The sequence below is a fragment of the Aythya ferina genome (assembly GCF_964211825.1).
Source record: "Aythya ferina genome assembly, chromosome: 1".
NCBI classification, from domain to species: Eukaryota; Metazoa; Chordata; class Aves; order Anseriformes; family Anatidae; genus Aythya; species Aythya ferina.
In genome coordinates this window covers 15,362,669-15,384,150 of record NC_140296.1, presented here as the reverse complement: position 1 = coordinate 15,384,150, position 21,482 = coordinate 15,362,669, and the positions used below count along the sequence as shown (strand labels likewise).

At 38.1% G+C, this 21,482-nt stretch overlaps 1 protein-coding gene across 3 annotated transcripts in view; it reads right to left on the bottom strand.

Annotated features, from left to right (window-relative positions):
- Positions 1-13,533: 13,533 nt before the first annotated feature.
- The window catches only part of DYNC2H1 (dynein cytoplasmic 2 heavy chain 1), a 168,866-nt gene continuing 160,917 nt past the window's right edge, over positions 13,534-21,482 (bottom strand). For 2 of the 3 annotated variants that reach the window (XM_084506642.1, XM_084506643.1), the window contains 2 exons: positions 18,676-18,792; positions 13,534-14,431 (listed from right to left, as the gene is read on the bottom strand). In XM_084506642.1, coding sequence (XP_084362768.1) covers positions 14,273-14,431; positions 18,676-18,792 — 276 coding nt within the window. In that variant the 3' untranslated portion in view covers positions 13,534-14,272. The remainder of the gene's footprint in view (positions 14,432-18,675; positions 18,793-21,482) is intronic. The other variant, XM_084506641.1, reaches the window with a different exon arrangement.

Here is a 21,482-nt window from a genome sequence, read left to right as displayed (position 1 = left end):
TAAAAAAAAAAAAAAAAGATTGAGAGAGAGAGAGAGAGATCATTCAGATCATTCAGAGTGAGTTGGAGACGATAAGCCAGAAAATAGCAAATTTTATTCATCAAGAGACTTTGGAAGACCATGATTTTTTAGGAAATTCTACATTATTCTACTGCACAAGTATTGTCTGTATGGAAAGGCACAGAATTTTTCATCAAGTCAATGTTTTTACACTGTGGATTAAATTCCATTCTTCATGGCAGCAGGTACCATGCCAGTGGCTGACTGGGTATTCAGTAACTGCATCAGATTCAAGTAGTGAGGCACCCTCCAGCATTCCTCAAAAAGCAGGGTAGATTCACTATTTAGGATTCTTCAGTGACTTTATATTTTCATTTCATTTTTAGCTTTCAATTTTTAAATCTGATTCAGTTTTACTGACAAATTTTCATTAATTTGGGAATTATCACTTTTCACTTGTTTGTTTGAAGGGTACAACCATCTTGTACTTCAGTTTAGATGGGTTTCCAGTTTCACCATTTTGGACCTTTCCATTTCCATCCAATGTATCAGAATGCATTCAATGAGTAGCAGAATAAAATAAATTTAAACTTCTAGTTAAAGCTATTTAAAAATGAGCTTTACTGGGATTAATTACATTAGCATCACAGACACATGGCAGGGTAATTCTGCCTTGCCTGTGGCAATACAAATTTCACATCTCATCAGTTCGCTCCCAAAAGCAGCTTTGTGCTAGGAAGTGACCAGCTTGAAACCTTCAGGTCTGTTTCTTGTTACTTCAGGAGTCCATCAGGAAGATCAGCCAGGGTGCTTTTGTTCATATTAATTCCAATAATTACTTTGTTTCTGCTCCAAGCAATCCCTAGAAGCGGGTGTGATCCAGCCTATTGTTTTTATACAAGCTGAATCACAGCTGCCATGATAAAAGAAAGATCCTTCATTCTCTCCTAACACTTATTTTGGGTAGCTTTTCCCTCATTTTCACTTACCTTACTGGACAACCAATAATGGACAGCTTAGTGAAATGAATGAATGAACAAAGACATGAATCTCCCTTCGTACTGTTAACATGTCTTTGCACCGATTATTTGACAAAGCAGCAGCATCTGCAATACAGAAATTGGTTGTTTACCTCTTAGCCACCTTTCAGGATGATTAATTATACAGTGTTTGAGGGAGAGGCACAGAGGGTACTTGGGTTAAAAGATAACCTACCCTTGGGGATGGTGTGGCTGAACATAGCAAAAGCAGTAAAATTAATGCAGACTTCTCCTTGAGAAGTATGCCATTGTACTGAAGAGGGACATTAAATATTGTGGCCTGGGATTCCTGCTTTGGCAAAGAACAAGTAAGAAATTGACATCCTCAGCTGGTGGAAAATGTCACACCACCACTTTCTCCCTCCCAACCCCACCTCTACCCCCTTCTTCTTGTTATGCAGCTTAGTTATTTTTTTTTTCCAGCATCTCCTACATTTTGCAATTCCCTGTACATGCTATAAAAATAATTTTCTTGGTTCCATCAAAGAAGCTTAAAGCTTTTTTTTTTTCTTTTTTTTCCAAAAGTTAGCAAACAGTTAATCTCAGTATCGACCTAAAATCCATGTTGGCCTTTCTTCATTTTAAAATCGTTGAGTAAGCAGTTTCATTGTTATACAGTTTCAATACATTTTGTAAAAATAGTAAGATGTCTTTATAGAGGACTGTTAAAGAAAGTGAATCTTTCATTCCTCTAGAACCACAACCCACATAAATGATGGGTAAGATGGCATGTTGAGTAGTGAGGTAACAGTATATGTGAGTTCCTTGAGTTCCTTCAGGACTCTTAGATGAGGAGTATCTGGCACTAACAACTTGTTTCTTACTAATCATTTTATCCGTTTCTTTTAGAATTTCTTCTAAATTGACAGGTCAATTTCACAGAATCACAGAACTGTTGAGGTAGGAAGGGACTTCTGGATCCATCTGGTCCAACCCCTGCTCAAGCAGGAACATCCAGAGCAGGCTGCCCAGGACCACGTCCAGGCGGCTTATAGAAATCCCCAAGGAGGAGACCCCACAGCCTCTCTGGGCAGCCTGTGCCAGGGCTCCGTCACCCGCCCAGCACAGCAGTGCTGCCTGGTGCTCAGAGGGAGCCTCCTGGGTGCCTGGCTGTGCCCATGGCCTCCTGTCCTGGCACTGGGCACCATTGAGCAGAGTCTGGCTCTGTCCTCTCTGCACCCTCCCCTCAGGGATTTACAGACAGGGATAAGATCCCCCTGAGCTTCCTCTTCTCCAGGCTGAGTAGCCCCAGCTATCTCACAGGAGAGATGCTCCAGTCCTTTCATCATCTTGGTGGCCCTCCACTGGACTTTTCCCAGTACGTCCATGTCTCTTGAACATTTGAGTTGTATGTAATCCCGTGTAAGAAAATAAAATAAAAAAATCAGCATGAGAGATTCCCTTAACCTTTCTGGAATGAATACTGATTTAAAGAATTTAGTTTTGTATTGCGGTATCCTCTCCAGTATTACTTTTACACCTCAGTACTCTAATAACCCAATACTCATTTTGGCAGACATCCTGCTTCTGAAGTGTTCAGAACATTTATTTTTTTATTACTTTTTATTATTATTATTATTTTTATGCCTTAAGTGAGTAGTTCATCTAAATTGCTTTTGGCCTGCCCTGTTATGGTTTTACATTTCATTCATCCATTTATTCTGTGAACTGCTTTGTTTTCCATTGACTTACCCCTGAACTTTTTGATAGCTTATGAAGCAGCAGTAAAACTGAAGGACTTGTAGGTCATTTCTATATGGAGCACAAGGTGGAAAGAATAGAGTGGCATTATGTTCTGTGATTTATATACTTTGCTTAGAATGATGAACATGTAACTAACCCAACACTCTTTTGTTAAGAGACAGAAGCACAGTATAATTTAGGCTGAAGTGCACCTTGGGAGATCCCCAATAGCAGGATCAGCTCTGAGATCAGACCAGGTTGTTCAGCTTTTTATCCAGTCAGGTTTCCAAAATCTTCAAGGGTGTTGACAGCACAGCTTCTCTAGACAACCTGTGCCACTGCCTGACTGTCCTCACGGGGAAAGTATTTTTCCCTATACAATTGTAACAACACTTATCCCCTGTCTTCCTGCCATGGACCAATGAGAAGACCTTGGCTTCATCATCTTAATAACCTCCTTGTAGACAATGACAAGCTGCTAAAAAATCCTTCATCACAAACCTCTCTCTCCTCAGGGCTGAACAAGGTGGGTTCCTTAAACACCCTAGTGGCCTCCACTGAACTGCCTCAAGTTTTTCATTGTCTACCTTGTATTGGAGGACTCAGAACAGTCCAGTCTTTCTTGGGCTAAGCATTCCTGTGTTTCCCCTGCAAGCTGCTGGCTTCCACCACTCCATCTCAACAGTAAGCCATAATTTTTAGTGTCTGAATGCAGTTCCATTTCTCCTACTGCAGATTCTAAGTATCCCACGGCCTTAGCCAAAAATGGGATCTGTGAAATAGATCTGTGCCTAGGTCAGGGAAGCTAGGAGTGTGCCCTTATTAGTGTGTCCACATTCCCATTCCCTAGCAGTCAGCATCTGGCACTCTTGCATGCTGATTTCTACAGAAAAGAGCAAGGAATCTGGATGTTGGGTTGCCATATGGTGTAGGTGCAATCCATATGATGTGAAGGGGAGTCGGGACTGTAATTCACAATCCCTGTTTGCAGATGCTGAAAGTACAACTCCAAAAGGTCTAATGAATCAGTCAAAACAGGATGTTAGCTACTTATTAATATCCTTGTACTGCTTTGAGAGGCAGCCATGTCATTGTTTCCTGCTTTTATTTAAAAAATTTAATCATGGGTACCTAACTTTAATGTGTGACTGCCAGAAATGAAGTACCTTCCCTTGACAATCCTACTGATGTGTTTGTGTTTCCCTTTTATTATCAAAGGCACAAAAACAATTAACACATTTACTTAGGGTCTTACTTGTTCCTGCTGATCATACTTCATGGAATTCTGACAACAAAGGGAATTATTTGTGTGAGAAGATGTTTCTTTAGTGCAAATGTCTTTCTCAACAACAAATTATATCATTTAACCTCTCATGCCAAAAGGAAAAGTGTAATCTCTCTTCCTCAGGCAGAACCTGGGGAGGATGGTGCTTCAGGAAGCCATGTGAAGTAAACCCTAGAGAAAGTCCTTGAGGGAAAAGATTCTTCAACCTCTACAAAGAGGAGAAAGAAAAAAAAACAGAAGCAAAAAGCTGGAAAAGAAGAGATGGTCTCATAAAGGTGACACTGGAACATAATTTGCCAGCATCTGTTTTCATTTAAACTCCACTGAGAAAGTAACAGATCACACAAATCTTTATGATAGGTTTGACTTTGACTCCTTCGTATCCCTCTGTGTCTCATCCCATCTTTGTCTTTTCTGAAGACTATTTCCCAACATCAGTGTAACCATAGGTGAAATTGTCCTTCAGAGGACATTTGCTAGATGTCCCAATGTGTCATCACTCATGTTCAAGGTGATGAACAAAAAATGTTTCTGAATGGAGGAAAAACAGGTGTGCTTTTACAAGGGACATTTCATGTTTTCCCAAGGCCTGACACAGTTCCTTCCAATGGAGAGAGCTCACAGTGAAACAATTTCAAGTACAAATATCTACTCTTGAAATATCTACAAATATCTACACCTTGAAAATGCTGAAATTGGAGTAAATATAGGCTGGCTTTTGACTTCTTGTTTTCTGACATTTTCTTTGACATACAGTCTTCTCATAATGATGCTAAATATTAGTGAGATACACAAATTGTATACCTAATTAAAGTGCTGTCTTCACAGTATAAGTGAGGTATTTGTTATTTTGTTAGAAATGTACTTGACTCCAAGCATGCTTTTAAATTCTAGTTTACTAAGTTCTCTTAGTTTTGATATGAAATTTTGTAACGAAAATCACAAAGAAAAAAATCACTGTGAAAAAAAAATAAAAAAAGATTGAGTGGGCAGGGGGTAAACAGTAGATTATATTGGGATTTTCACTCATCCCATCCTTAGTACCCAAAAGATGGAAGCGTCACTTTTGTATGCAAACCTGCATACAAAAACTGGAAGGCTCAGTATTTTTGCACTCGTCTCACTAAAATGTGTTTCCTGTTCTCAAGTCACAGTGTTCCTGATACCAGTAGCTTACATGCCTCCTCCCTGTTTCCAGCTGTTGCATTGCAATTACAGAATCACAGAAGAGCTGAGGTTGGAAAGCACCTCATACTCAAAGCAGGGACATCCAGAGCAGGTTATCAAGGACCAGCTCTAAGTGGCTTTTGAAAGTCTCCAAGGAGGGAGACTCCAGAACCCCATAACCTCTGGACAATCTCTGCCAGTGGCTGTTCACCCTTAAGTGTAAAAAAAATAAAAAATAAAATAAAATAAAAAGTATATAAAAAAAAAAGTTTTTTATAATGTTAAATTAATTTTTATGCATTTCATTTTGTGTCCATTGCCACTTTTTCTTTCCCTGGGCACCAATGAGAAAAGCCTAGTTCCACCTGTCCCTCATCAGAAGCTGCTCAAGACTTCTTTTCTTCAGCCTGAACAGTCCCAGCTCCTGAAGCCTCTCCTCACATGTCTAGTTCCTTAGTGACCGTTATAGCCATTCTCTGGACTCACTTCAGTGTGTGTCCATGTCTCTTTCTTGTACTTTGGAGCCCAGTGCTGGAACCAGCACTCAAGGTGTGTCTCACCAGGGCTGAGTAGAGGGGAAGGATCACCTCCCATGACCTGCTGGCAATGCTCTGTCTCATGCAGATAAGGAGGCTGTTGGTCTTCCATGCTGCAGGGGCAAATGTCTCCTCACTGTTCCTTCTTCCCATGTGGATGCTGAAGACCTGCAGAAATAGCCACAAACAGGCCAAAGTGGACAGTCAGCGCCTTATCCACTCCCACAACCAAGGTGTCTTTCAGTACTGAGAAATTCACTTAGTGAAACACTTTTTTATTTCTACAAAGAACTACATCACAACTAACTATAAGCATTTTTTAAGACACAGCTGCTTATTCAGCAGTGCTGATAAGAAAATTTCCTTTGGAACAGGCTGTTGATGCAATGTTACGTATCCTATAAATTGTCTTTACCTTCCAAACCCCAACTTTTTTTGACTCTGTCTCTTACGAGGGTCTATGCCACAGTACCATCTAGTGGTAGGCGTTGATATGACCTTACCCATAACAAAAAAAAAAAAGCCCTTAACTATTGACATTTCTTGGCAATATCAGTAGAGAGATAATAGGAAACATCTTCTGCCTGGAAATAGTACCATGTGGGATAGTGTGAAAAGAACTCACCTTGTCAGTGAGTGAGATGAGTTAGAGAGCCATGACGATCAAATTACCTACCCAGTAGACTTCATAAGCACAATTACTAATTACTTTTCCTCAAGATGACCTGTTAAGATTCTTCTTTGCTGATGTGAAAAAGATACCCAAAATTAAGTCAATCTAACAGTAGATAAAGATATGAGGAACAACTCTGAGATTTCTTGTCACAGGACAACCTGGGGGGCTTGCTTTCTCCAGAGATGAAAAGCCAGTAATACTTCTGACATACTCATATTTAGAAACAGCTCTGTTAGAGAACTCATATACCGGATACTCATCTTAGGCATCTGGATATTGCTGTTTAGGTAACGTCCTTTACAGGATCATCAACTTAGAATGAATGACAGTATGTTTACACTGTGCTCAAATTATATGTGCTTTCAGTTAACTTACGTATTGAATGAGAACATGGATGGTTTTGATAACCAAAAGTATAATAGCAATGTAATGTAACACCACTTGAGTACACATTTTTTGTATTGACTATACTCTTAAAATAGCATCTTCATACCTAGAGTGCCATTCTAGGATCAGACTGCAAAGCTTTCATGAAATTCTGCAGCAATTCCTTACATGTTATTGTGCTGAGGAGAGGAGAGGAGAGGAGAGGAGAGGAGAGGAGAGGAGAGGAGAGGAGAGGAGAGGAGAGGAGAGGAGAGGAGAGGAGAGGAGAGGAGAGGAGAGGAGAGGAGAGGAGAGGAGAGGAGAGGAGAGGAGAGGAGAGGAGAGGAGAGGAGAGGAGAGGAGAGGAGAGGAGAGGAGAGGAGAGGAGAGGAGAGGAGAGGAGAGGAGAGGAGAGGAGAGGACAATTCATTGGTATTTAAATCTGTAACCTAGGAACTATTCCTCAGGCAAACTGCCGTCCATGCAAACAGTAGTCATTTTAAGGCATTATTTAAGGAATCTCCCTCCTTGGAGATCTTCAAAATCTGCCTGGATATGGTCCTGGGCAGCCTGCTCTGGGTGTCCCTGCTTGAGCAGGGGTGGGACCAGATGGACTCAGAGGTCCCTTCCAGCTTCACCCATTCTGTGACTCAGTGATTGTCATGAAGCTGTTCAAATAACACAGATTTTATTCCTCTAAAACATATTACTGAAAAGGCTTTCTATATCAAACCTACTGAAAGTGAAAAATAAAAAGTTCTGTTGCTTTTTAAGCATCTTACATAGAGGTCATAAGAATTAGAAACAAAAACTCCAGACTTTCAAGAGAGGCATTTCGTGAAGTACATCAGTTGAGTTCTGCTATAAGCAATTTCCGTGGCTAAAATGAAACGAGGACACAGGAAGCAGCGCTGAGCTGAGGCCTCACACACAGTAGTCCATGAGCTGAGGTGAAGGAGGACAAAACTGGATGAGTTTCCAAGAAAGTTATTTACACATGACAAAGTCAAGCACAGTCATGATGTTGTACCCCTCAGAGGAGAATGTAGCTTAAGGACTCATAGAGGGTGAGCTTATTTTGTCAGCTGTGACTCAGACTTTGTCTTCAGACTCTTCTACACCTATTTTCTCATTCACAGCTTTTGTTTTCAAATGATTAAAAAATGTAAAAATTAAAAGGATTTAAATATAAATGTAAAACTTCACATAAGGATTTCTAGCCCTAATTAAGCCTGCATATTTTTAGTATGGCAACCAGTATTATGTATATTTTATGTAAACCCACTTTTGTTGCTGAAAGATGCTACATCAGTTTAAGAGGTCATAAAATGATTCATAAGTGATCCTTTTGAGCATAGTTCATTTTTTTCCCTCCAGCTCTAATCATTATATAGCTGTTTTGGGAGAAATTGCTGCTCTTCTGAACACTGTTCTCTGAAAGCTGAAATAAGGAAATAGGAGGGAACAGCTATTTTGCATGATCGGTTCTATTTGTACTTGGCATAACTTACATAACTTCCCTTCCACAGCAGTTTTTAGATTTCAATGAAAATCTAAAAATATTCTGGAAAAAAATATTAAATCAACCTTAGCACTACAGCAATTTGAGGTATTCTATCATAATCATAGGTCACTCGCTTGATAAAATTAGCATGCATGCCATTAACCAGGCAATCCACTCAATTACTTTTCTGTTTCTGAAACCTTTCACTGGGAGTTCAGTATCCAGTGTTAAGACTTACAGGCTGTGAAAAGAATTACAAAAAGTAAGTATTTTTCATCTTTTGTAAACTACAGAGAATTTGAGAACAACTAAAATGTGCTTCTTGTTTCTGAGAAGCAGTTTATCTCAAACAACAACAAGAAAAAAAGACTAGAGTTTGACTCTTCAACAAATGTGTCTTCTGTTTGGGAACATAGCGTGCCCTATGACAGTAGATTTGTTGTTAACTTGCTAAGTGCACCAAACAGCTTGTCTTCTGACAGATGACAGCACCAATACTTGACAAACACTTGACTGCTATGAAGTGTAAAAGGAGGAAACTGTTTCCTTTTAAATATAAGAGAAATAAATTTGTAATATACGTGTGTATTTTTAAAGCAATATTACAGCAGAATCTTCATTATTTTCAAAGATTTTGTATTTACTCGATGAAGGCTTCTTCACTTTGCATTTTGTAATTTTGATTCCTAATGGTAACAATTTGCATTTACTTAAGATACGCCTCTATTTCAAGTCTTCAAAAGAGGGTGTTTGCAGAGCGGAAATTTGTGTTTTCTGAGATCTCTCTATTTTAGGCTTACAAGTTCCTTTACCCTTGAAACTGAAAAGCAGCAGGCTAGTGGGAACACTAGCGAGACCATTAAGGCTTTTCTGATGTTTTTATTTCTTATGTTTCCTGACTCATATTTCTGACTGGCCTGTGTTTCTGATCCAGGTGCACTTTGGCACTCATAAATATTCCACAGTTCTGTCTTTTACTACCAAAAATACAATCCCTCTCACTTAGTAGCTACAGCTACCTAAAGTATCTTTCATTTAGACTACAACATTGTGTAGAAAGAAAGCACATCATACGATCTTTACAGAAAATAAATATCAAAGAACACTTGATAAATAATCTCTTTTTCCTCCTTAGGTCACCTGGGAGACATCCCAAACATCAGAATTATGTCTAGAGTACTGCACATGAAATCAGTGAATTAGTCAAAATAGATATAAAACCTACTGCTTAATACACTGTAACTGTATGATCTTGAAAACATACAGGTCTAATTTATTTATTTTTTTTTTCTGTGATGATAATATCACTAAAAATTTACTAGATTTCAAGCTGCCAGACTATCTTGAGATTTACTTATCTCAGCATTTTGTCCTGTACTAAAAAATGACACATCAAAGAATGAAATAAAAAAGCATCTAATAAGAGAAAGTCTTTTCTACTTGCAACACCAGCCTGTCAAGATGAGCTCCCAAAGGACTTCTATCCAAATAAAAATACAATTCAGGGATTTAGCCATAGCTAAGCATTAGAATCATAGAATGGTTTGGGTTGGAAGGGAACTAACAAGCTAGAGCAGTAAGAAACAAAAAACAACCAACCAAACTAAACTAAAGAAACCTTTCTCCCAATCCACCCTCTTCCACCTCCTCCCCCCGAACAGCACACGGGAGCAGCACAGGAGAACGGCAATGGGGGCTACGGTCAGTCCATGGCGCTTCCTCTCCGCTGCTCCCTCGCGGTCCCTCTCTGCCCCTGCTCCCCGTGGGGTTTCTCCCACAGGATGCCTTCCCTCCCAAACTGAGCCTGCGGGGGCTGCCCACAGGCTGCAGCTCTTCAGGAACGGCTCCGTCCCATGGGGTCCATCCCCCAGGAGCAAACTGCTCCAGCACGGGTCCCCCACGGGTGGGCGGCAGCTCCCCCAGGACCCCCTGCTCCTGTGTGGGCTCCTCTCCACGGGCTGCAGCTCCGGCCCGGGGCCTGCTCCTGCAGGGGCTCTCCATGGTCCACAGCCTCCTCCAGGCCACATCCACCTGCTCCACCAGGGGCTCCTCCACCCATGGGGGGGCTGCAGCGTAGAGATCTGCTCCATGTGGGACCCATGGGCTGCAGGGGGACAGCCTGCTCCACCAGGGGCCTCTCCACGGGCTGCAGGGGAACTTGTGCTGCCTTGTGCCTGGAGCACCTCCTGCCCTCCTGCTGCACTCCCCTTGGGGGCTGCATGGATGGTTCTCACTCCTCACTCCCTCAGCTGCAGGTTTTTTTTTCCCTTTCTTCAGTCTGCTCTTTCAGAGGCTCATACAACATCACGTATTGGCTCAGCTCTAGCCAGCAGCAGGTCTCTTTGAAGCTGGCTGAAACTGGCCCTTATCTAACATCTAACAGCTGCTGGATTCTTCTCACAGAAGCCACCCTTGCCACCCTCCAGTACCAAAACCTTGCCACATGACCCAGTGCAACATCCACCCTCTATTTTTTGTTCTCTTCCCCTTTACCAATACTGTAACCCCATAGTAGAAGGCCACCAGGTTTGCCAGGCACAATCTGCCTTTAGTGAAGCTATGTTGGCTGCCACCAGTCACCTCCTTATTTTTTGTGTGCTGTGGCATGGTTTCCAGGAGGATCTGCACCGTGATCTTTCCAGGCACAGAAGGGGACTGAGTGGCCTGTAGTACCCGGGGTTTTCCTTTTTTTTTTTTTTCTTTTTTTTTTTTTTTCCACCTTTTAAACAGTGGGGGTTGTGTTTCCACTTTTTCCAGTCTGTTGAGAACTTCACTGGAGTGCCCCAACTTCTCGAATATGGTGGACAGCAGTTTAGCAGCTTGTTGTGGTTTAACCCAGTAGGCAGCCCAGCACCACATAGGCACAGTCCCACCCCACCAGTGGGATGGGGGACAGAATTGGGAGGAAAAAAAAAAAATAAAAGTAAAAGCTCATGGGTTGAGATAAAGACAGTTTAATAGTACAGAAAAAGAGCTGGATGATGATGATGATGATGACAATAGGCTGTACAAAGCAAGGGATGCACAATGCAAATGCTTACCACTTGCTGGCCGATGCCCATCCTATCCCAGAGGAGCCTGGCCAGCCACACCATATTAATTGTTTAGCATGATGCCATGTGGTATGGGGCATCCCTTTGGCCAGTCTGGGTCAGCTCCTGGCTGTGTCCCCTCCCAGCTCCCTGTGCACCCCCAAGTACCTCACTGGTAGGGCAGCACCAGGAGCTGAACAGTCCTTGGTTCTGTGTGGGCACTGCTCTGCAACAATTGAAACATCCCTGTGTTATCAGCATTATTCTCATTTTAAATCCAAAACACAGCACCATGCTAGCTACCAAGAGGAAAATTGACTCTATCCTAGCCAAAACCAGGATACAACTTAATCCGCCAGTTCCCTCATGACCCTTGGATGCATCTCATCAGGTCCTGTGAACTCGTGCACCTTCAGGTGCCTTAGACAGTCTTGAACTCCTACACCATGCGGTTCTTCAATCTCCCAATCCCTGCCTTTGCCTTCTGTGATTTAGACAGTGTGACTACATTAAGAATTTATCTCCTGTCACTCATGGAAAGACTCAGAATGAGCATAAGCAAGTAAACAGTTTGTTTAGGTAATATCAAAGAGCTCGAAAACAAGATGTGAAGAAATCAAAAGGAGATTTAATCAAGGTGACTAACAGTATTTTCTGCTCACAGAAAGAGGTCACTGACAGAAGGGCATTGATGATTGTCTCTGAAAAGTCTTGGTGTGAGCTGAGAAACATTCTGTAGTTCTAAATCTTGTGTAGTAGGCACTCATAGATACAACAGGTAAAGAGCAGGCCAGTTCTAAGGAGGTAGGATACTGGTCAGTTATTGGCAAGAAACTCAATTAGTTTGTCATCACAAAATATAAATAGTGTGGTAGGCCTAGAAGAGCTTCTTTTCTATCTGCTTTATGTGACAGGATCAGTTATCTGTATACTAATAAAAGTTTTCCTGACTAAATATATAAAACAAGGAGACTTGAAACAAGCATGTCTAAATAACATGTATAGCTGCATATAGGAATAATAATAATAATTCCCCAGAATATCCTACTGATGTTTTTCTTTCAGGGTTTCTACATCCCACCACAGTATATTTTCTTTCCTATAACAAGCAAGAGTGGTTATCAAAACCACCTACTACATTTCTGATCTCCACTTTCTCTGCTAGGTAGCTTAAAGCATTGACTTTTATTTTCCAGATATCTTTGCCATATGTTAGGTAGTTATTTGAATAGCTGTATTTCTCAATCTGAAAAAAACACACACACACACACACACACACACACACACAAAAAAAAAAAAAAAAAAAAAACAAACTAGCAACAGCCAATAGATCCTCAGCTTATGGAAATAAGAAACCTAAAATCCAGTCGGCTTTATGGAGACATGGTGGATCCAGAAGGTCACAACATGATCTTTACAGGTATTTAAGTGAACTGAAAGCACAGTCTCCCTCACTAAAACTTATTTCCTCTCGCAGTGATGTTTTACCAAGAAAACTTAGTACGACAGAATTTTTGGGGCAGATACACGCCCCAAAAAATAGAATGATTTCTGATCTGTTGGAAACATCATCATTTTCTTCCAAAATTTTCTTAACAGACAAGTATTTTCTAAATTTGCTACATTTTATTCTTCATATTCAATTTATCTGTATTCAATAATCAAAAGAATTATCTGAAAAGCTGAAAGGAAATCTATTATGTTGTTAGATTGGATTAAATTTTAGAAATGTATGTGCACTTGTAACAAATTATTTTAGAACATCTTTTTATTTGGAGGAGAGTTAAATTGGGCATCAAATTAATTGATCTTCAATTAGGAGAAAAAAGACCAAATTTAAGGGAAAACAATAGAATAGACAGAGGAAAAGACTTTCTTTGGGAAGCTAATCTGGACATACAGCCAACTCTTTCACTGCCTTCCTTCTCCCTCCTTCAAACCACTAGTGAAAAATAGCATGCGAGTGAAATACAGTTTTAATTTAAATGCTACATAAAAAACAAAATACAAAATCAGAAGTGTCAGAGCCAAGACATATATTTTGTTTTCCAAGCAAAATAAAAAAGTGTTTTCATGTTATTGCCTTCCAAAAGTATCTTCATGAGATCATTCTGTAGCTGCAGTTAAAAATTAGACACCTTCTATTCTTATGTTGAGACTTTACCATTCTTCAGGGGTCTTTCACATCACAAACCAAGAGCATGATTATATCCCTCTGTTAATCACCTAACAACTGAGTGAAAACCTCTTTTGATCATCGATGGCATTGTCTAACTTGTTAATTTATGTGCACATTCTTACTGGAACTTAGTACAGTTTCATAAAACGATTTTTTTTTCAATAACTCCTAGATAACATCCATGATGATAATCTGAGTCTGTAACTTCACATAAAGTTTATGAAGCCTCTGTTATTTACTACCACCACAAAGAAATAGCATTAGAAGTAAAACATCATTAAAACAGAATGAAATATTTATTCTCATTTTTATATTCAAGTAAAACATTCAATTTCAATTAGAACAGGTAAGTTTTATCATATGCTTTTATTAAATGGGGTTTAAGAATTATTACAGGTTGGTAAGAATAATAACAGTTCAGAAAGTATCATGAAAAAAATGATCAAAAAATACACTGGCTTTGCATTTATATACAATATTTATGGGACTGCACTGGGTAAAACAGTGCAGATTACAACAATTCTGAGAAAGAAATACATTACAATGCAGTCTAAAGAAATAAACCAAATTAACAGCTTGCTTAGTAGTGCTGTTTTAATATTTACAATATCTCATAAAGATACAATGACATTCCATTCAAGTAGAGTTAATTTTAGATAGTGATTAAAAAAAAAAAAAAAAAAGTTTATAAACTGTTGCTTTAAAAATCTATAAGCAATGTAACTGAAGGATTTTTTTAAAAACAAACAACTGAAATGTTTAAACAATTCTTAACTTCAAGAGTTAATTTAATGCATATTCAGATTACTGATTTTTTAAGAATAAAGCAGCTCCACATTGAATCCACTTGTCTTGGTTTCCTCCACAAGGTACATCAATATTTGTCACCACACGGTCTCTCTCCATGCTAGTGTAGACTGGTAAAGTTATACATTCCTCAGGAGAATATGGACCGTATGCATCCTGTCAATAAACCAGAACTTAGTTATCACTTGGAGAACAAAATATGAGAAAAGAGTAATTTTCAGTGGTGTGGTATCCAAAGTTGGATCCTAAGATAAAGTCTAGACACAGCAGCCTTTGATACACAACCCTTGGTCCAGGCTACAAAGGAGAAGGATTATTAACAAAGCAGAGACTAGAAAATTCACTAGACTACTCTGTAACTAAGCCTCTTAAGTTTGCTCTCCAGTTCATTAAACTGAAAACAGAAGAATATATCTAACAGGAGTGATATTTTAAATTGCATATCAAAATCTTCATTCAGCCAAAAATAAAAAATAAAAGAAAAATTACATGTCATTAGCTTCTGCAAAGCAGAGACAAGGGAACAGTTTCCAGAGGGTAGAAGCTGCTCAGCAGCACCAGTGCTGTACTGCCGGGGCAGTTCTGGGGCACCAGTGGTCTTGGCAAGCCCTGCTGCTCCTCCTGCAGTGCAGCCCCAGTGTGATCTACACCTAAGCTACTTCAAGTGGGATACTTCAAGAGCTGCACCAAAAAAATCTTAAGCCAGTCTTCCCAAGCTACCTTCTGTGTTTAACAATGATTTTAAAAAACAATTAATCCAAATAAAAAGAAATTATCATCTGATACAGAGTTACTGTACCTTACATCAGAGCCTCAGAGAGAAACTAAAAGTATTAACCATGATTCAGTCAGACAAGGACTTTAAATAAAAATAAAAAGTACAAATTCCCCAATCCTTTCCATATAATTTTTGCTCTTCAAGACACAGATGCATGTGTAGAAATTTCTCTTTTTTTTTTTTTTTTTAATTCCTTTCATACCAACACTGATCACAGTTGCAGCTGGGGTTCTTTGGCACTTCTGGGGAACAGGTTGTATCCATTAAGTGACTAAACAGGAAATTTTCAAGTTAAATTTAAGCATTCAGATTTGAACATTTTGGCTGAATTCATTTATAATTTTGTATTCTCCTGTGCATGTACTTTACTACTGCACAGTATTAACAGTACTGCTGCTACAGAGACTACAGCTATGCTGTAAACACTAATTTGGGAAGGACATCAGTTGGAGCCACAGTGTTACCTCTCTGTCTGTACCCTGATGCTGCACTCTTGAGAACAATTCCAGTTCCTCTCCACTTTCTGTACTACGAAGTGTGTGCACCTTGGATGTAATTTCCTCCTTAGGCTTTGCATAGGTCATTGTACCTCTGCATGATTATAGAACTGAGTTCAAAGACTGACTAGACTTCCTACAGCATGTAACTCAGGTTTCAACCCATCATACACTTATTTTGTATAAGTAATGCAGGGTTTCATCCAATTCATATATATTAAGCATGTTTTCCTCAACACTCAAGATTTCCCTTCTTGTCAACAGGAAATTGTCAAAATGTTTTCAAGAATCGAGCAATAAAATAGCACATCTCAAAAAGGAATTTGACATAAAAATGAGTTGCTTTTTTTAATGCAAATTACATCAAATCCAAGTTAGTTAAGCTCTATTATTAGAAAATAACTAGAAACAGAAAAAGGAGACATGCAAACAATGACTGTTTCGAGCACTTTGCCTTGCATGTTAAGTGTTAAGCCATTTCTGAAGGGTTTTGTTGTTCCTTTTGAAAATCAAGTTCCCTTGTCTTTTGAACACTAGTGTTTAAAACCTTACCACATTTATCCGTTGGTTAACACTACAGAGAAAGACAAAATACTGGCAAATTTGAGAAGAAAATGTCAGCCAGAGAATGGTCTTTAAGTACAGCCAAAGCTGGGAAGCCCGAAGTTGGCAAGACTTCTTTTTACACCCTTTTTGTGTTGAAGTAGCTGTTCACACGCTTTTCTCAATTCCACTGATGTTTTACAGAATCACATTATTTGAGGGTTAAAGCCATTCTGTGAAAGGCTTTATGAACCACAAATCCATATGTCCTTTCCTTACATACACTCCAAAATGTTCTTTGTCTAGACTGCCTCACACATAGTTTTATCCTATTTAGTCCATTACAGCTTGGGATCAATCCATGAATTAAAACCAGAAAAGGCCTTCACAATTTAATAAGTATTATGTTATTGCTTAAAATACTCCATTTTTAACATTTTAGCATTTTGAGCCTTTTTCTGGAGAGGTATATCAGAGAAATCCTGCAGACCATTATTTTTATTTTATTATTTCAGACAGTTTGCATTGTTTTAGTTTGGTTGAAAATGATCTGAAAGTGTTGCTTTATAAATACACAGATTTTTGCTCACTAGATTCCATAAGAGAATTCCATATGGGGAACAAACCATAAGATAGCATGTTCTACTTCATACTCTTCTCCTATGGAGAGGATAATGAGATCAGGGGAAGTACAGAATGATGCCCCAGATCTACCTTTCTGTTTGAAAGCATGATGTTTGATCATGGTCAATTCCTACTGCGAAGCCTATAGCAAAACAACTAAAGGTCATAGAAAATCAGAAATACTTTCCTTAGAGATACATTATATTTAAAATCTGGGCAGTTGAGAAGTATTGGATTCTGTTGTGAAAAAAAAAAAAAAAAAAAAAGCAAACGTTGTTTTCCAACACAAAAACTTCAGCTGCTATTCTTTTCAAGTATGAAGTACATTGGAAGCAGCATCATTCTCTGATTACTAATCTGACTTGTATTTCGTTACAGGCAGATCTCTGTTACTGCCACATAATACCTTTGAAGTCTAAGGAATATTGACTTTTATTCAGAAAAACACTTTAGGAATCTGTTTTATCTCTAACAGAAGCTAAATGCTTTTCAAAAAAAAAAAAGATAGGGTTACTTATAATCCTCATCTTCAGTGAGCATACGACAAACATTTGCTGTTACCACTTAAAGTATATTGCCATCTTCTCCCTCCCATCACTGAGTCAGGTTGTTGGTTTTCGTCTGTTTCTTTTTTTTTCTTTTTAAAAAAAAAAAAAAAAATCCAGTCTTTGCCATCGAAGCTGGAAGCAGTAATGCAGACATTGGCTAGTATCTACTTGTGTGTTCTCATGCTAAATCTTGACTGTTATACTTCCAGTGCTGTACTAGCAAGGAATGCCGTGTTTACAGTGCTGGAAATAACAGTGAGAACAACAAAAAAAATAATGTTGGGATACAGCAGTGTGCTAGCAATGGAGCTCCCTATGTATCTATTACTAGATACTATAAATCTCAATATCACCATCTTTTTTTTTTATAATTACCAAGCTAATTCTAACTGAAAAGTCAACTACTGGAGTCCAGTGAGCTTTTTTATTTAACATTCTAACCAAACCTAGCATTATCATCTAATGAGATTCATCCCAGGTACTTTATTATGGAATGAACTTCCTGTGATGCCTGTCTTTTTCTGAGACCAAACAAGAGCCTAAGGTAACTAAGTCACATGGGCAAGTACCTTTTACATAGTTGTGTGGGTGAGGAAGCCCTGGCACAGGTTGCCCAGAGAGGCTGCAGGGTCCCCTCCTTAGAGATCATCAAAATCTGCCTGGACATGGTCCTGGGCAACCTGCTCTGGGTGTCCCTGATGGAGCAGGGGTTGGACCAGAAGGCCTCCAGAGGTCCCTTCCCACCTCAACCATTCTGTGATTCTCTAAGGATAGATGAGATGAATTCTACAATAAGTTTTCTTTTAAGAATGTAAGTACATGAAATTGTAATGCTATATATTCTTGAAGAAGTTCTACATAACTTTTTCCTGTATTTATTGAAGACTGTTATTATAATTAGAGAGTAGAAGCAGTAACAACTTTTACTGTTTGGATTGCTTAATTTTCATCTTACATAGTCCTCCAAGTGTTTGCATTTTTTTATATCAGTGTAAATACAGGAAAGGCTTTCTTTGGTTACAGACCACATTCTGTTCTCTGACTCTTTATTGCTGTTATGTCTTAGTACTATGTTTAAAATGTTAAGAAAATATACTCTACCTAGATATACTCTCCCAAACTCACATATACATTTAGTAAATACATTTTTGAAAATGTTAAAATTTTTTAAAAAGAAAAAAGTATGACTGAAATAAAGCCTTTGTTTTAATCTGCACAATAAAAGTAAAAAATATTGACAAAGTGGTAATAAGTTCTTGTTTTACATAAAAGTAGTAACTTATTAAATATACAGATTTTTATTTTAGGATGAGGGAAAAAACAGGTCAGCAATGTCATGCTAAAAAGCTACTACACAGGGAAAAGCAAATTATGGGTCTTGAAAATTTAGGGCTTTTAATAATTTAGTACCTGTGGAATCCAGGCCATGTAACAAGGGAGAACAGATGACACACTGGGAGAATCATGCAGATTTTCTGAAAGTCGATTTCCATCAAAACTGCAGCCTTCCATTTGTAAGCCACTGATCTGCCATGGAAATATGAAATATTGAAATATATATAAAAGACTTGAAACATTAGTAATGATTACACTGTGCTTCAATAAACAACAATCCTTTTTACTGTGACCAAATTTTTAAATAACAGGAAGGCAATTATTGTAATGTCATGTGTGAGAATAGGAAACATGATTTAAAGGCTCAATCTGCATCATGCTTCGGCGTGAACTTCCTCTGATTTGGATTCACATTCTTTGAAATGCTAGAGAAAAATACCTGTAAATGTCATCACTTATGAAACTGCAGTTGCCTGGCATTAGATTAATGGAAATATGATAGGAACAGCCAAGTCCACAATTATTACCATGTTAAGAATAAGAAAAGAACAATCACTGAAATAAGCATGACTTCCTGCTTGGAAGTCTGAGCATAGCTTTCAAAGAATGCAATGAACTATTGCACAGTTTTGCAGAGGGAAATAAATAATATTCAAATAATATGAGAGAAAATGTTATTTAATACAATTCAAGATTTCTTAGTTAAAGCATTAATTGAAAAAAAAGAAATAATTACGAAACATTTATATAAGTGTGCAATGCTTTAAATGTAACATATTTTAAAGTGCTTACTTTTAAAAACAAGTATTTTCAGACTCTGAACTAATTCTCTTTTTTTTTTTTTAACTGAAGTCCTGAATAAATTAATGACAATTAGACAATTATATCTATTTTTGATTTCTTTAAAAAAATAAACAAAAAAAATATATCTGTTCACCATTTTATTTTGCTAGTACAAATAATAATAGTTTGCCAGTATAAATAATAGTAATAATCAGTTTGGCCTGCTAAAGTGGTAACTTCAATTTTAGTAATAATAATATTTAACTCAGTAATAACTTTCATGCAGCTTTCCAAAAGGCTAAACCTAAAACTGGAGCAGATGTCTAATGGAACCTACAATCTGAAAATTGCTTGTCTTTTGTAATATCATATTAAAGTCCTGTATTAAATACAAAAAAAATAAAAAATAAAAATGAAGCAGGCTTTCACCAAATACAAGGATCATGAAGTGGTGCTGGAACTAGGCTATACAATGCTATTGGAAACTGGATGAGTCACTGTATAACCAAAACAACGGACAAGAAATAGAGAAAACTATCATTTTCTAATCCATTTTCCCCTGCTAGAATTTTTAGAAGTGTACATGGCACAGATGTGTGATGTTACAATGAAAGCCAGGAGCAGACAAGATGCAGTGAAAATACTTTAGTTAGGTAACTACGGTGTTCTAAAATTATTTAATAGATACAGAAATTGCAGATAAACAGTAATACAATGAGGGTTAACTGTCATGCTTCAAAGGCAATGTCTTCCTCCCAAGTGATGGGTGTTGTTTCTTGGTTTTGTTTTATGTCAATACTCTACTAACTGTACAGTAACTAAGAATACATTCTGCATTTTTAATAAATAATTATTCTCTTGATTGTAGTTAGACTAATGCAGTCTTTACTTCAGAAACTTGCTTCTTTAAACTTGTGTTTTAACTCTGGGCCGAGGGCTCTTCCTTACAATGTACAGGATATATATACATGTATATACATATTCTAACATTTGCAAATGCATTTAAAAAAGCAATAGGAAAAAAAGCTTTGTTTGGTCTTGGACAAGATAGTGACTGCAGTAACATCCTTTGAAGTAACATGTACTACACACAGAATAAGACTCACAGTAAAGCTTTCAAAACTGTGGCAAACCTGACTCATAAGAATCACAAGAGGTAAGCCCACAGCAGTATGACTTTTTCTTTATCTTCATTAACTTCTACGAGTGTTATAACAAGGCCTCACTGAAATGAATTCAATTTTTCAGACATTCTGTTTGGAACTGCAAAAACATTTTTTCCTCCCTTCAACCTCTTGTCAAAAGCTTAAGATCTTTTCTTCATCGTGAAAGTGTGACTCTCCTCTCCCTTCTCCTGCCAAGTTCCTTGTGACCTTTCCTTTGAATCTTCCCTTTTTTCAGGGAAGATTTTCAGGTCTGTCACTTTTAAGGTAGTTTTAACATTTGGTATTTTGTACCATTTCCTTTCAAAATCAAAACCTCTCCACACAGAAAGGCTGGAAAAGGCTGCCTTTATCTAGTAAAAAAGGCAGTTTGGGTGTCAATAGTCTTTTATGATAGCCTATGTACATTCCAGTACAACCTCTTCTGTGTTGCAAGGACAAAGAACATGAAGAAAAATATTATAAAGGCACAAAAGGAACAATATTGTACTAATGATTATACTGAGATTTGCCACAGAATTCTTCCTACTGCTCCCTGTTGTTAACCTTGATACCTAAGGCCTCACTTTATCATATGCACAATTCCTAGAATACACTTTATCTTACTACACTTCTGATTGACTGCTTTCAAAGCGCTTATTTATCCCTATCATAAAAGTATTAGAAAGATTCATCTCTTGTGTTTTTTCTTTCTGTCCTTCATGCATTCTGCAGGAAGTTTGGTTATGGAGGTTAGTTTGATAAATATGTGTGTTTGGCAGTTATTGAGGGAAGAATGGTCTGATGAAGAGGTTTTACAATTTATTGTTAGCGTGTTCAAAGGTCTGGTCATCCTGAACATCTCTAAAAGAGATTTCTATAGAATTGGGTCGCCTATTGAAAAATCTCTTTCTGCAGCACACACATTTCTTCTCTTGATATTGGCAGTTCCTTTGA